The sequence below is a fragment of the Phocoena phocoena genome, chromosome 14, assembly GCF_963924675.1.
Source record: "Phocoena phocoena chromosome 14, mPhoPho1.1, whole genome shotgun sequence".
Taxonomy (NCBI): Eukaryota; Metazoa; Chordata; class Mammalia; order Artiodactyla; family Phocoenidae; genus Phocoena; species Phocoena phocoena.
The window spans coordinates 37166664-37184541 of record NC_089232.1 but is presented as its reverse complement, the minus strand read 5'-3'; the positions used below and the strand labels follow the sequence as shown (position 1 = coordinate 37184541).

The 17878-nt window shown below is 35.2% G+C and overlaps 1 protein-coding gene across 1 annotated transcript in view; it reads right to left on the bottom strand.

Annotated features, from left to right (window-relative positions):
• The window catches only part of WDPCP (WD repeat containing planar cell polarity effector), a 171062-nt gene that overhangs the window by 65738 nt on the left and 87446 nt on the right, over positions 1-17878 (bottom strand). Inside the window, exon 12 of the mRNA XM_065890819.1 lies at positions 15206-15329. Coding sequence (XP_065746891.1) covers positions 15206-15329 — 124 coding nt within the window. The remainder of the gene's footprint in view (positions 1-15205; positions 15330-17878) is intronic.

The following is a 17878-nucleotide window of genomic DNA, read 5'->3' as shown; positions in this document are numbered from 1 at the left end:
ATTATATAATGATAAAGGGATCAATATAAGAACAGTATATGACACTCAACATATATGTACCCAATACAGGAGCACATAAATATATACAGCAAATATTAGTACACATAAAGGGAGAAATTGACAATAATACAATAATAGTAGGGGATTTTATCACCCCACATACATCAATGGACAGATCATCCAGAGAGATAATTAATAAGGCAAAAGTGGTCTTAAATGACATTTTAAACCAGTTGAACTTAATATTTACAAGACATTCCATCCAAAATCAGTGGAATACACATTCTTTTCAAGTGCACATGGAACGTTCTCCACAATAGATCACATGCTAGGCCTAAAAATAAGTCTCAATAAATTTAAGACATAAATTTTATCATGCATTTTTTCTGACAACAAAGGTATTAAACTAGAACTCAGTTACAGAAAGAAAAAGGGAAAAGCACAAACACATGGAGACTAAACATCATGCTACTAAAAAGCCAATAGGTCAATGAAGAAATGAAACAGGAAATCAGAAAATACAAGACAAATGAAAATGGAAATACAACTTTCCAAAATCTATGGGATGCAGCAAAAGGAGTTCTAAGAGGGAAGTTTAAAGTGATACCGGCCCACCTCAAGAAACAAGAAAAATCTCAAACCAACAACCTAACCTACCATCTAAAAGAATTAGAAAAAGAAGAACAAATGAAGCCAAAAGTCAGCAGAAGGAAGGAAATAATAAAGATCAGAGAGGAAATGAATAAAATGGGGGGGAAAAAACAATGGAAAAGATCAATGAAACGAAGAGCTGTTTTTTTGAAAAGATAAACAAAATTGATAAACCATTTAGCCAGGCTCATCAAGAAGAAGAGAGATAAAACCCAAATAAACAAAATAAGAAATCAAGGAGGAGAAATAATAACCAACACAACAGGGATACAAAAAAAAAAATAAGAGAATACAATGAACAGCTACATGCCAACAAATTGGACAGCTTAGAAAAAATAGACAAATTTCTGGAAACATACAACCTGCCAAGCCTGAATCAGGAAGAAACAAACAATCTGAAGGAACGAAATGATAACTAGTAGAGAAAGTGAATTTGTAATTAAAATAAAAACTTCCATCAAACAAAAATCCAAGACAAGGCAACTTCACAGGGGAATTCTACTGAACATGTAAAGAAGAGCTAATACCTATCCTTCTCAAACTATTCCAAAAAACTGAAGAGGAGCAAACAGTCCCAAATCCATTCTACAAGGCCAGCATTACCCTGATCCCTAAACCAGACAAAGACACAGCAAAAACAGAAAATTACAGGCCAATATCGCTGATGAAGATAGATGCAAAAATTCTCAACAAAATATCAGCAAACTGAATCCAACAATATATAAAAAGGATCACACACCATGATCAAGTAGGATTTATTCCAGATATGCAAGGATGGTTCAATTTTCACAAATCAATGTGATTGATACTACATTAACAAAAGGAAGAATAAAAATCAAATGATCATCTCAATGGATGTGGAAAAAGCATTTGATAAAATTCAACATTCATATATGATAAAAACTCTCATCAACACTGAGAGAACAAATCTCAACAAAGGCAGTATATGATATACCCACAGCTAACATCATACTCTGTGATGAAAAGGTGAGAGCGTTTCCTCTAAAATCAGGACAGGGGATGCTCGCTCTCACCACTTCTATTTAAAATAGGATTGGAAGTCCTAGCCACAGCAATCAGAGAAGAAAAAAACAAAGAAAAGGCATTCAGATTTGGAAGGGAAGAAGTAAAACTCACTATTTGCAGTTGACATGAAACTATATATAGAAAACCCTAAAGTCTCCACCTGACAACTAGTAGAGCCAAACAATGAATTTGGTAAAGTTGCTGGATACAAAATTAATATACAGGGCTTCCCTGGTGGCACAGTGGTTGAGAGTCTGCCTGCCGATGCAGGGGACACGGGTTCGTGCCCCGGTCCGGGAAGATCCTACATGCCACGGAGCGGCTGGGCCCGTGAGCCATGGCCGCTGAGCCTGTGCGTCCGGAGCCTGTGCTCTGCAACGGGAGAGGCCACAGCAGTGAGAGGCCCGCGTACCACAAAAAAAAAAATATATATATATATATACAGAAATGTTTTGCATTCCTATACACTAACAATGAACTATTAGAAAGAGAAATTAAGAAAACAATCCCATTTACCATTGCATGAAAAAGAATAAAATATCTAGGAATAAATCTACTTAAGGAGGTTAAAGACCTGTACTTTTACTGTAAGACATTGATGAAAGAAACTGAACTGAATACATACAGATGGCTAACAAGCACATGAAAAGATGCTCAATGTCACTAATCATTAGAGAAATGAAAATCAAAACCACAATGATATATGTAACCTCACACCTGTCAGAATGGCTATCATCAAAAGTAACAAGTTGGCAAGGATGTGGAGGAAAGGTACACTTTTGGTGGGAATGTAAATTGTTGCTGCCACTACGGAAAACAGTATGGAGGTTCCTCAAAAAACTAAAAAGAGAACTACCACATGATCCAGTGATTCCACTCCCGGGTATATATCTGGAAAACAACCCTAAATACTAATTTGAAGAGATACATGTACCCCAATGTTCAAAGCGGCTTTATTTACAATAGCCAAGATATGGAAGCAACCCAACTATCTGTCAACAGATGAATGGATAAAGATGTGGTACACACACACACACACACACACACACACACACACACACACTGGAATATTACTCAGCCATAAAAAAGAATGAAATTCTGTAATTTGCAACAATGTGATGGACCTAGAGAGTGTATGCTTAGTGAAAGAAGTCAGAGAAAGTATGTTATCACTTATATATAGAATCTAAAAAATAAAAGAAATGAATATATATAACAAAACAGAAACAGACTCACAGATATAGAAAATAAACTAGTAGTTACCAGTGGGGAAAGGGGAGGTGGGAGGGGCAAAATAGGTGTATGGGATTAAGAGATACAAACTGCTATATACAAAATAGATAAGCAACAAGAATATATTATACAGTATGGGGAAATATAGCCATTATTTTATAATATCTTTAAAATGGAGTATAATCTATAAAAATATTGAATCATAACACTGTACACATGAAATTAACATAAACTGCAAATCAACTATACAGCAATAAATTAATTTTAAACAACTACAAAAAAACAAAACTACAAGGAAACCTCATTTAGTCCCATTTCCTCCCTCAAACCTAGGATAACTCTTCTATGAGTTTGACAATTTTGAATTTTGTTTGATTTTAAATGGAGGCATTTCCTTCTAAAACATGCATTCGCAATGAGACCAATATCATCTTCAAGGGCAAAAATTTACTTCTTTAAAAAGATTTTAAAAATCTTGGGTATTACAACAGTTTGTGGGCCTCCAAAGTTTAACTCTACCTAAGAAATCTTATTACTTAGACTTTAACTTATCTTTTTAGGAAGAAATTAAATTTATTTAGTTAAAATGTATTTTTTCTCCTCGAGGTGGCAGTAATGAGGAAAAGTTGGGAAATATTGTTGTAAAAGTTCATTTAGTCCACCTTCATCTTATTAAACCTCTACAACACCATAATCAATAATAGCATTTATGGGTCCTTATTATGTGCCAGATTGTACCACATGCTCCTATTATAGGGACTATTATATTAATTCTAATAACATCCCAGTGTGGTAGGTACCATGATTATCCTTATTTATTGATACAAATCAAGAAACTGAAATTAAGGAATGGTAAGAATGCCCATACTCAAAATTCTCAGTTGCTTCCCTCTATACTGCACTGTCCCTCCATAGCAGTATACATCTCCTCTTTTATCAAATACCTCTAGAAAACAGGAACTCCTCACCTCTTGAGGTGATTCAGTTTCTAGTATAATGGTGAAGGGCATGGACTTTGAGGTCAGATGGACTCAAGTTAGGATTCTGGTCTGCCATATATTATATATAATTGTTATACAAGTTACTTAATCACTCTGAATATCCTCAGCTATAAAATAAGAATAATATATGCTTACATACTATGATGTGAGGATTAAATGTGATCATATTTATAAAGCCCCTAGCTTTAACCGTCACACATTAAACAGTAACCTTTCACAAAATACAAATAGTCTCTGTGTGTGTGTGCGTGTGTGTGTGTGTGTGTGTGTGTGTGTGTGTGTGTGTGTATAAGGAAATGTATGCAATAACCATTAGTAAAAAAAGATATTATTAAAGCAGGTTGGAGAGAGAGGGTATATGGGAAATCTCTACACTTTCCTCTCGATTTTGCCATGAACTTAATTGCTCTAAACAATAAAGTTTATTAAAAATTTTTAAATAAGAAGAAAGAATTTACTACAACAAAAATTAAAGCAGCAAGGTGCCAAATTTCACCTATTTAATTTTCAACGCTTTAAGATATTGATTATTTCAACTGTGGATATGATGACTAATTTGAAAAAATGGTGACAGGAACATTTGACAAAAATATATCAAGAATCTTATAAATTTTCAAGCTCTGACTTGGAAATTTCACTTACAGGAATTCATTCTCAGGAAATAATCAGATAAATGCACAAAAGTGTGTGTGTATGTGTGTGTGAGAATATATGTGAATATGACATTTATTACAGCATTGCTCATAGTAGCAAAAATTTGGAAATATTCCATGTCCATAGATAGGAGGATGGCTGAATAAATGATAGTGGTACATCTCTATAATGCATGATGTGGATCTATGTTTACTGACATGAAAAGAAGGCAATGATATTATATTGTAAAAGAAAATCATGTATTACTTATACAATCAGGAAGTTTATTTTGGAAAAAATGTAGCTTACTGTTCTAAACTTTAATGACAATGTACAGTCCTGTGGATAAGGAAGAGTTGAATTCATGGGGGACTTCAGGTTTAAACATTTATTTATAAAACCTATGAACTAAAAGACAAATACGTATCCTCTCAGAGCAACAACCACATGTGATCAGTGTGTTCACTAAACATTTCACCAAAGTAATGTCTTTTTTCCAGCCATTTCAACACTGCTGAGGCCCACATGCTAGCTTTCTAAGGAAAAAATTTAGATAGATGCTCCTTCTCCAGGTACTGACAAAACCCAAGCACCTCTTTCTATAAAATGTTATGAGATAGTTAATAAGAATCAGAATCTACAGCAAGCTGAATATTTTATTATTTGAACATGGTTATCAGTGGGGAAGGAAAGGGAAGTGGGGGGAATTAAAAAAATAGGAAGTGAATGGTACTTATCCTGTCTACTCTAGAAGATGACAGATGGGGCGAATACTTACTATAATTAGAAATAAGGTTATAACATCTGTTCATAGTTTTTTAAGTTTAAATATACAATAAAAAAGAATTATTAACATTATGTCTATACTTTATCAAACACAAAGGAAACATTTCACATAAAAGTAGACATATTCTGAAACTTATTTATTGAGGTTCATTTTTTATACTCTATCGAGGTCTTTCCTTGAGCTGTGAGACCTGCCGATGTAAACAATCTGCCTAATAAATTGTTGACTGTATCTTCTCTGCATCTCTCTTTTCAGACCTCAGCAGGTTAGAGTCTCTAACAAAGCCGAATTTCTCCTAGACTTAAGTCTTCATGAGTGTCAACAGCCAAGAATCATCATCACTCTCTTAATAGCCACAAGTTGCATACCATGTATGTCCTTCACTATCTGAGCAGACATCTTTGATTTTTGCCACGTTGGTAAAGGCTCTCTTCACGCCACAGCTTTTTTAAAAGTAGCTGTAACTTTGTTACATGGTCCATGTTACATGTCCATATTCGTCTCTAGTACATACCAATTGCAGCTAGGTGCCATTTATTTAATGCAGTGAATGTGAATAAATCCTAGTGTCTTTTAATCCCTTTCATCTGCCAAACTAAAGAGAGTAAGACTTCCTGACGAGAAGCATGAGGAGGCCGTCATTTGGGGCCAGTCTGGGGTTTGAGGTCAACAACTGTCTTGATCAGAAGTGTCAGGCCTGCAGACACAGTTCACTCACTTATAAATGTGGCCTTTTACCCCGGCCCAGTAAATTACTCATTGAATAAGAGTAACAGAGAAGACAGTGGGAAGTTACATGCAAGAGAAAATGAGAATGACAAGCAGTTCTGAATAGAAAACTCAACTAGAATTTAGGCAGAAAACAAATTTTGTACATCACAAATGAAAACAGTAATGACTAGAGTGAAAAAAGTCTTAAGATTCATCCATTCAATATGATGCCTAATAAGAAGCCTATCCCTATTCTTAACTCCACCTCTATAACGAATCTAGTCTATTTCTCTCACACTGGACAAAAGGGAGTTCTTAAGGCCATTACAGTAATTCCAATAAAACAGAATGGTTATTATGATGGCTTTTCAAATAATCATGATTTTCCTTTTAACAATGCAGTTTTTACCCATTTTGATTTTTAGACATAAAAATCTGAGAGAGAATGTGAGCAATACAAGTAAAACCTAAGGACTTATTTCACTGGTATAGTCATATATAGGGAAGTGATGCTGAAAAGGAAAGCCATACTGCCAAATGCAACACAGTTTGGATGCTTTGCGCCACATCCCTGGCTCATACCCCTGATTAACTACAAAAGGGGAACCTTGAGGAAGAAGAGCCAAGTGTGTCAAACTTGTTCATGAAACAGCCTTCAAGTTATTTGCATCTATCCTCAACAAATTTTGTTTGGTTTACCAATTTACTGATTAGTATCACAATGTTTTTTTCAAATCATCATTATGGTAGAAGGCCCCTCACCCTCTGGTGGGAATCTCAACTGCCCCTATACCCAACCAGCCCTAACTGGGCCCACATGAAAACAAGCTCCTTCATCTATAAAAGCACATTTATCTAGTTGCTTTCAGTTAAAGGCCTTAAGGTTTTGTCCTTGTTCCCTTCTGTTTATTTTCCCTTTTTGATCTTTGATCCTTTTCCTAAACAAAGGTCTGTTCATATATACGTGAGTCACTTTCTAGAGTTAAACAATCTTTAAATCTAAGGACCATATCAAAGAAAGTAAAAGTCTCTTAGAAGGCCATCATAGTGAATCAACTCTCAGGATTTTTTTCTTTAAAATTTCATGTACTCAATGATTACAACTATGTAAATAAATATGCATTTGAAAAAACAGCTTGGGCTTCCCTGGTGGCTCAGTGGTTGAGAGTCCGCCTGCCAATGCAGGGGACATGGGTTCGTGCCCCGGTCTGGGAAGATCCCACATGCCATGGAGCGGCTGGGCCCATGAGCCATGGCCACTGAGCCTGCGCGTCCGGAGCATGTGCTCCGCAACGGGAGAGGCCACAACAGTGAGAGGCCCGCTTACCGCAAAAAAAAAAAAAAGAAAAAACGGCTAAAAGAAAAACAATGAAGAAAAAGTTGTGTGAGTATAGTCATGGATCCTCATTTGTTAAAAACATCTTGGGACTGTGGCTTACTTTGTGGGAAAAATGTTAATTACTAATTTCATTAATGGTTATAGAGCTATTCAGATCTTCTATTTTTTTTCATTCAGTTTTGGTTATTTTTATTTTTCTAAGAAATTCTCCATTTCACCTAATTTTTCAAGTTTGTTGTTCATAGTGTTCCCTTTATTTTAATTTTTTAAAATCTCTGACATGCCTATCATTAGGTCCCTTTTAGTATATCCCTAATATTGTTCATTATTTTCTGTTTTACCAATCTTGTCAGAGAACAAATGCTTAGCTTTATTAATCCTCTTTTATAAGTTTTTGTTACATTAATTTCTGAGCATATATTATTTCCTTCCTTCTACTTTTTGTAGGTTTATTTTGCTAATATTTTTTGAATTTCTTAAATTGCATGGTGCTTTTTTAAGAAATTGAAGTATAATTGCTATAGTGATTTGATATCTCTATACATTACAAAATGATCACTGTAATAAGTTTGGTTACAATCTGTCACCATATGAAGTTATTATAATATTATTGACTATATTCCTCATGCTGTGTATTTCATCCCTGTGACTCATTTATTTTGTAACTGGAAGTCTGTACCTCTTACTTTCCCTCACCTATTTTACTCATCCCCCCCACTCATCTCCCCTCTGGCCACCACATGTTTGTTCTCTGAATCGATGAGTCTGTTTCTGTTTTGTTGTTTGTTCATTTGTTTTGTTTTTATGTTCCACATATAAGTGAAATCATACAGTATTTGTCTTTCTCTGTCTGACTTATTTCACTTACCATAATATCCTCTAGGTCCATCCATGTTGTTTCAAATGGCAAGATTTCATTCGTTTTTATGACTGAGTAATAGTCCATTGTATTAATATAGACCACATCTTTTTTACCCATTCATCTGTCAGTGGACACTTAGTTTGCTTCCATATCTTGGCTATTATAAATAATGTTTTAAATTGCATGGTTCTTTAATTTTGAGCCTTTCTTCTTTTCTAATACAAACATTTAAAGCTATATATTTCCCTTATAACTCTGCCTCAGAACTTACCTCTGAATTTCTCATTGAAACTCAACATGTTCAAAACCAATCTCTTGACCTTTTCCCACTACCTATTCTTTCTGCAGTCTTACTGGTCTTGTCAATGCAACTCCATTTTTCCAGTTGCTGAGATCCAAACACTTCAAGTCATCCTTACCTTCTCTTTCTATCATATGCTTCATCCAGTCTGTGAGCAAATGCTATTAGCCAAACCTTCAATATGTCCAAAATCCAAGCACTCTATCCTCATCCCTCTTACTACCAATCTGCTCTAAATGGTCACCATTTCTCACTCAATTATTGCAACAGCCTCCCAAATGGTCTCCTTGCTCTTGGCCTTCAAAGGTCTATTCTCAACATAGCATCTGAGTGATTCATTCACTAGTTGATCCAAATCATCTACTGACTTGCCCTATTATTCAAGAGAAAAATCCCAGTTCCTTACAACAGCCAACAAAAGTCCTATATAACCGAGCCACCTGCTAGACCTCTGACCCAAGCTCTTATTATTCTGCCTCTCATTCACTGCTCCAGCCAAAGTGCTGGGATTTAACTCATATTTCACCTTCTTAGGGAGGCCTCACCACCCAATGCTCCCTAGTTCCTGTCCTTGCTTTGCTCTTCTTCAAGGTATGCATCATTACTTAACATTCTATATATTCTACCTACTTATTTACATAATGTTTCCTTCACTAACTGTAAACTTTATGATGCCATGGATTTTTTTTTCATTTTAACATCTTTATTGGAGTATAATTGCTTTACAATGGTATGTTAGTTTCAGCTTCACAACAAAATGAATCAGTTATATGTATACATATGTTCCCATATCTCTTCCCGCTTGCGTCTCCCTCCCTCCCACCCTCCCTATCCCACCCCTCCAGGCGGTCACAAAGCATGGAGCTGATCTCCCTGTGCTATGCGGCTGCTTCCCACTAGCTATCTACCTTGCGTTTGGTAGTGTATATATGTCCATGCCTTTCTCTCGCTTTGTCACAGTTTACCCTTCCCCCTCCCCATATCCTCAAGTCCATTCTCTAGTAAGTCTGTGTCTTTATTCCTGTTTCACCCCTAGGTTTTTCATGACATTTTTTTTTCTTAAATTCCATATATATGTGTTAGCATATGGTATTTGTCTCTCTCTTTCTGACTTACTTCACTCTGTATGACAGACTCTAGGTCTATCCACCTCATTACAAATAGCTCAATTTCGTTTCTTTTTATGGCTGAGTAATATTCCATTGTATATAGATGCCATGGATTTTTGTGTGTGTCTGTTTTGTTCATTTCTATATTCTAGCTCTAACAATAGTGCCTGTTTATATTCTCTATTTCCTCAATTATACTTTGTTCACTTAATCTATCAATTACCACACAAAGGGAATTAAAATTTCTAACTATGAAAGTGGATTTGTCAATTTTTATTTTATGTGTACTCAAGCTATATTATACACATTTAGAATTGTTATATTTTACTGGTAAATTGATTCTTCTGTTGATATTGATCTCTAGTAATCTGTACTACTGATTTTGCTTTAAAGACTATTTATATAACATTATTAGGTCTCTTTTGGTATTGACTTAGTATAATTTTTTTCCATTCTCTAGCTTTTAAACTTTCTATGTGTTAGGTGTCTCTTGTAAAAACGTAGAAAAAACTCTGTTTCAACAATCTCTGCGAATGAAAATTTTAACCTACTTAAACTGACAATGATTATTGATTTTTAAAATTCATTTCTACTACCTCATTGTGTTTTCTGTTTTTCATCTTTTTTTATGTTTCTTCCCCCTGCATGCTGCACCCTCCCCCAATTCTTGCCTTCTTTGGGGTTGAATTTTTTTTTTCCTTATCCAACATTTTCACTCTATTTGTTTAACAAGTACACACTCTATTTCTATTCTTTCAGTGATTACCCTAGAAATTCTACCGTGTATCTTTTACTGAATAAAATCTGGTATTAATAAGTATCTCTACCTTCCTCTTGAAAAGTCAAGGACCTTAGAATGCTTTAACTTCTTCACTTCTCTTCTGATTTATGTGTTGTCATTGTCCAGGATTCTATCTTAATTTAACCACCTGCATTAGACATTAGTGGTTATGTTTTACATGATCCATTTTTGTTTAAGTTCCAACAATTTCAACATTATTTTTGTCCACCATTCCTTCTTGCATCTCATACCTTCCTTCCTTTTAGTTCTCTCAAGGAAGATGTTGCCCTTCAAGGGTCCTAGATTAATGTGGGGATCTCTGATCCAGTCTCCCACTCTGCTTGAGCCCTAGGCTTTGTCTCCAACCCTCTGAGTACACAGCCTTTATAAATCAAGCACCTCACTGCCAGGTGCCAGCAGATGCCCTCAAGGCAAACTCTGACTTTGCTTATTCTTGTGGAATCAAGCATCCTTGTCATTTCAACTTCTGAGTGTTTCCCTTAGTTTCCTGCCAGCTCTACCATGCTTTAAACAAATATTTTAAATATATTATCCATTAAATAGATGATCTGACCAGGAAGTTTTTCTCTGTATATCATTCTGTCTTATTCTCTAAATATTCATAGGTAGCAGCTTTAGTATTTTTGTTTTTTGAATTGGTTTCATATAATTGTTTTATTTACTGTGTATGCTCCATTAGTAAAAAGTAAAATTTAAAAAGCCATTTAAAAGTCAAAGTGGTTAACAATTTCTTTTTGCCTAACACATATATTTTTCATAAGCCAAGAGCCATTCCTAAAAGACTACCTTTTTTTCTGAATTCTAAGTGTAAATATTGACTCCAACATAATACCTATTATCCTCCAATATATTATACAAATTTTCAAACATCCAGGAAAGTTAAAATAATATATATATATTTTTTACCACCTAGATTCTATCATCATTTTACAACATTGTTTTATCACATATCTATTCATCTCCCTTTCTATCCATCAGTTCATCTTATTTTTTTGTTGCAGTGCCAAGGAAAATGCAGACATCAGTACATTTCCCCACAAGTATTTTATAAACATGATATTTTTATTTCTAGGCAATAAAGCTCCCTGTCCCAAGATTTTGCATACTATTTTATAAGCATTTTAAAAATATGATTTTCTGTGCCATAATCACATAATATTTGAGTCAGAAAACAACAGTCTTATAGTTAAGAGGGGAAATAAGTAAAATTAACTATTAATCCTTTATAACATATTTCCATGTTAGTAAAATAAGCTTCATATGTGGCACATTCACTGAAATGTTTGCCCTTTTATTTCATCAATATTTAGGAGTTCCTCTTATAGTTTCTATTTACTTATAATGAAAAGCTCTTACTTGTTAATACTTCCCTATTTTTTTAACATCTTTATTGGAGTATAATTGCTTTACAATGTTGTGTTAGTTTCTGCTGTATAACAAAGTGAATCAGCTATACATATATCCCCATATCCCCTCCCTCTTGCGTCTCCCTCCCACTCTCCCTATCCCAGCCCTCTAGGTGGACACAAAGCACCGAGCTGATCTCTCTGTGCTATGCGGCTGCTTCCCACTAGCTGTTTTACATTTGGTAGTGTATATATGTCAATGCCACTCTCTCACTTTGTCCCAGCTTACCCTTCCCCCTCCCTGTGTCCTCAAGTCCATTCTCTACGTCTGCGCCTTTATTCCTGTCCTGCCCCTAGGTTCTTCAGAACCATTTTTTTTTTAGATTCCATATATATGTGTTAGCATATGGTATTTGTTTTTCTCTTTCTGACTTACTTCACTCTGTATGACAGACTCTAGATCCATCCACCTCTCTACAAATAACTCCATTTCTTTTTATGGCTGAGTAATATTCCATTAATACTTCCCTATTCAGTAGTTCTGGAGGACTGTTCAATTTTATGGAAGCAGAGAGGTGAACAATCACCTTCTGAACTTAGTTTAGGCAAATCTGCATCTTCCTTCTATGATATTGTGATTTATAATAAGAAATATATATATTAGATCTTTGTACTGTTTGTGACAAAGGAGCTCCCTGGAACTTCCTAAGTGACAAGGAGCCAAAAAGGTGAAAGGAAAGTCTTTTGTAATTCATAACAATCCCATTTCAACCATACCTGAGTTTAGGTTAATGAGGTGACTTTCTGAAAGCCTCTACAGATGGGGGCTGGTTGTCAGGGAAACCAACCACATGATTAGAGGGTTAGAACTTCAGTCTCACTCCTGGACTTCTTGGGAGGAGGGAGGAAAGGGGAGCCGGAGGTTGAATTAATTACCAATGGCCAGTAATTTAATCAATCATGCCTATGTAATGGAGCCTCCATAAATACTCAAAAGGAGAAGATTCAGAGAGCTTCTGGATTGGTGAATATATGGAGGGGCTGGGAAGGTGCTGCACTTGGAGAGGGCACAGAGGCTTCGAGTCCTTTCCCATATAACTTGCCTTATGCATCTCTTCATCTGGCTGTTTTATTTGTATCCTTTAAAATATCAGCAATAGGTGCTTCCCTGGTGGCACAGTGGTTAAGAATCCGCCTGCCAATGCACGAGACAGGGGTTCAAGCCCTGGTCTGGGAAGATCCCACATGCCGCGGAGCAACAAAGCCAGTGTGCCACAACTACTGAGCCTGCGTTCTAGAGCCCGCAAGCCACAGCTACGAGCCCACATGCCACAACCACTGAGCCTGTGCTTTAGAGCCCGTGAGCCACAACTACTGAAGCCCGTGAGCCACAACTGTTGAAGCCTGTGCGCCTAGAGCCCCTGCTCCGCAACAAGATACCGCAATGAGAAGCCCGTGCACCGCAATGAAGAGTAGCCCCACCAGGGAAGCCCCGCCATATACTTTTTGATATTAAAATCAATATTTTATTCTTTTTCTAATCTGGACTCAAGCAATCTGAGTCCTCAGTTTAACCAGTGGGTGATCTTAGGTATATCCCTACTCTGCATGGTGCCTCTTTCCTTCATCCTTAATTTAAAATTCTTTATGATGATCTTTACTGTTTAGGACTTATTCCATTATCTAATAACTTTTTTTTAGAGTATTAAAATACTGGCTAGCCAAGTACAGAGGGTAATGCAATTCTAGTACTTCACAAATACAGAAAAGTATTTGCCCTTTTTCTCTTCCCTTAAGCAGAACTTCTTGGCAGCAGATTAAACAAAAGGATGGTTCCAACTTAAGCTATCTCATTCAATTTCTTCTACATTTAACGTTCCTTTTTTCATAATGCCGTGTATAGCCTACTCTCAAAAGAACTACTAAACATTCATTATAATTGAAATAGTAGAAAGCATGCAAAAAAGGAAATATGAAAAACCTAGTATACCCTAAGAGACAACATTCAATTCCAGATGTAACCAAACAGAAAAGTTAGAGTCTGTGTGGTTACATCAGTACTATGTCAGTCCCAGTATTTCTGTCATGTCTATGTATATGATTATACATAGAACACTGCCTCATTTAGGGTGAAGAATCTCTTAGAATATACTAAAATCGTTCAGATAAAAAGGCAATATTCAACTATAGGTCATAACTCATGCAATATATTAACATCTCTCAGCTTCTATAAAGACTGTTTTCCAAAGGTTTCACTGTTGGGTAGAGATCACAGTGCCACTTTATAAATAGTTTACTCTTTTGTCAATTGATAATACCTCCTTAGCAGGGTTGTTCTGAGGAAAAAAAGGGGAGACTATACATGAAATTGCTTGAGTTAAAAAGAACTACAACAGCTAGGTTATACTGTAAGTAAAATTAAAACTCTAAATTCAACTCAATGTAATTTATGGTACATGAAACTGAAAATTCTATTACTTTCTATTATAAAATATATATAAAAGTACACAAAAAGTATACTTTCAGCTAAAAGAATAATAATTTTTATTGGACCCTGATATATACCCCACTTAAGAAATGGAACATTACTAATACCTTGGTGGCTCCATGGGCTTGTTCCTCTCATATTTCTCTTAACCCTTTCCACAATACCCTAAATTTTGTTATACTCATTTCTTTGCTTTTACTTCTAGCATTGACATAGTCAGAGGTATCCCTAAAGTAACTAACTAGCTAGTTATCTATCTATCTATCCATCCATCCATCCATCTCTATCCATCCATTCATCTTCCATCCATTTTTTGAACTTTATATATAAAGAAATGCTGTATGTACTTGTCCTTCAACTTCTGCAGTATCTGTCTCAGAGTAACTTCTTGACATTATCTAATTTTTCATATAATCCATAAGATTAAAAGAATTAAAGGAAATTAAAGCAGAGAAAATGAGGCACAGTGAAGCTAGCAACTTGCCACCTTGTATAGGAAGACAATGAGCAAATCTCTACAGTAATTCGGAAAGTAAAGCAGACCTGTGACTGTCTTAGAACTTTATAGCACATTCATTTTAGCTGCAATTAAAATAAACATTTCTCTATTGTTAAGAGTACAATTAATATTTTTAAATTCACTTTACATAGCTGGTAGTTTTTGCTTTTGTATTAAAGGGGCAATTATATTAAAGTGTAGTAATGATGTAAAAGCCCTCAACAATATTCCAATATAGTCCTTAATAGGAAAACAAGAATGAATTAAATAAAGAATATCAAGAGCCAATTTGTTTTTCTCTTAGGGGACAGACTATTAAAAAAGATATAGCCATATTATGGAATATTCTAATTAAAGAAGATGGCTCCTTGAATAGGTAATTAGTCTGACACTAATTAATCCAAAGATATCATTCACCTGAGTAAGTGGTGGAAGAATCTCCTTGCGTATTTGCTGATTTGGTCTCTGTATTCCAATATAGTTGTATCCAGGAGTGGTCTTGTTGGAGCATAGAAGGTTCCAAGGCTTGCCTCAAGCTGTGCTGTGGAATTCAAACATAGCAGCACTAAAACAAGTGAAACTCCTTCAATTACAACAGAATACTCATGTTTGCAGTCAGTCAGGTTTTGCAAACTTGGATGAAATGTGAGCTTGTTGCAGGAAAGATGAAATTAAAATATGACAGCTGATACAAAAACAAACCTGTGTATAAACTTTCACTTGAAGCAAAGCTGACAATGACTCTGAGCAACAAAAAGCTGTCAAAACTGAAGAAATCCATAATGAATCAGCCTCTCACCACAAATGGGTAATTAAAACAGTGACTCATCAGAGTAACACAGTTTGAACTAGTATTTCCAGTAAAATCAACTCACAGTGTGCTCAACATTTACTCTTTAGCTGGAAGGAACAAACTAGCCTTTCTGCATTAGGCATTGAAATCAGTATTAGAAATGTTTAAAAAAATAATACAAATAAAAATATCCTGATTGGAGTAATAATATCTCTCTATTACAACTTTAGAGAAAGACTGAAATTCCCTATACCTTCCTTAAATCCTGTCCTAAACAACAAGATTGTTGGTTTTGTCCAAGTGTGAAAGTTAACACCCCTGGGAGGTATGTTAATCTGCTTTGGTCAACTGATACCCTCCTAGGAAGGAAGGATTGGAGAGCAGGTTTTGATAAGCCAAAGGGCTAGTGATTGGGAGAAAAAAGCACATTTTGCCTAATTTACACTTTTACCAAGACATGCCAATGGGGTTGTGTTTCCTCCCAGAAATACCTGGAAAATATATAATTACCATAATGGTGAGAGTTGTATGAGAATACAGTTCACAGTAAGACTCCACTGATTTTTATGCTACTAGCACTAGGTTGAATGAACAATTCCTTATTTAGCAAAACTCTTTAATTTTAAGCATATCTGGGTTTGAAAGTATTGCATACCTCATCAGAGTAATTGCTATGGACTTGGCTAAGCTGTTAGCTATTTCTTTTTTTAATCTCAAATCTAGACAGTAAAGTAAGATGAACTTTAGTGGTATTTTCTTTCAAAGCAGCAGTCAATTTAGATTAAAATTGAATACAGCAATGCCATTGTGAAAGCAAGCCAGATTCTCTTGCCATTGCTTGTTTTCTTGACAGCATGTTCCGTACATCTGAAATGTTTGAGCCTACATGGAATACTCATAGGTCTCAGCACAGTTATAGATTCATTAGATAGCCCAGCTTGATGTTTAAGGCAGAAATGAAGATCTCAAAGACAACCACAGCACAGCTACAAATAAAAGAGCTCACTGGGTTCCACTAATAAGAGGAAAACAAATTACCATGTCAAATTTGTTAGATTCAGATAGAATAAATCTCAATAGAGAAGAATTGTAAATGTTTTAGAAATGTGTTTTGCAGTTACTTGGGGGAAAATGCATATACCTACTTAAAATGTACATATTCTGATAACCCAGCATCATGCAAGCATTTTATTTTAATAGCCTAGTATATCATACAAGTTTTTTATTTCCCTATCCACCCAATATGGTTCCTTGATAATATCCTTCATTAAGGCGGGAATCTGATAATACCCATTTGTGAATTCCCTAATAATCTTTCTTACTACACAGGGATCTTACAACACAAATTCACTAAGGTGCTAGCAATTTCTCAGTCCCCTAAGAGTCAATATTTTATCTTCTTCATATTTCTTCAACTGTAAATTTAGAGTATCTTGCATGGCTTATGTGTACCAGGCTTTCTTTAGGGACCCTGCTACTTTTTTTTTTTTTTCCCCTGCTATCTACCCAACCTGAAGAGTGTACCAATACTAATAAATAATTACTTGAGATAACTCTGCAGGTAGAAATACTACAGTAATCCTAGAACCCTAAAATTTTGAAGTTATAATCTTTTTATTTTTAACTAATATTCATTGAGTACCTACTGTGGGCCAAGCACTGTGCTATGCATTTTCTCATTGCAGAAGTACTGGAATCTCCGTAGATGTGTTGGACTACCTCCAAAAAGCACATTCAATTAACATTAAATAAATATTTATTGTGGGCCTCCTATGAGTTGGGGCCAAGTCTCATGATGCAGACTTTTGAAAGAACATGTTCTTGCTGATTATTCTTCTCTAAAATTAGTAAAATGAAGGTTATGTACAGAATACTATCTAAACAATTTGTTTACTTTGGAAACGTAATAAAATGGAATAAGAAAATCTATAAACATGGAAAGAAAATAGTGGGGAAGCAAAGCTCTCCAGTAAAGGCCTTTTGACATATTCCTTGTTTTCCTTACCTTGTAAATCACATACAGAAAGTTTCTCATTGGCCATTATTTCCCACTGTTAATATCCATGCTTATTACAAACATTTGAAATAAAGATATGAATGCAAGAATGTTTAGATGCATTTTACATTAAGTAAATAAATTACTCATAATAAAAATAACATACACTGGATAACTGGCAAATATAAAAATTGATTTCATTACTGTATGTGGCACATATGTTTTTTCTTTTTTGTTAACAGTGCCTTGTCTCTCTTTGACAATAAACATCTGAGATCCTATGGGCAAAATAACTTATTAG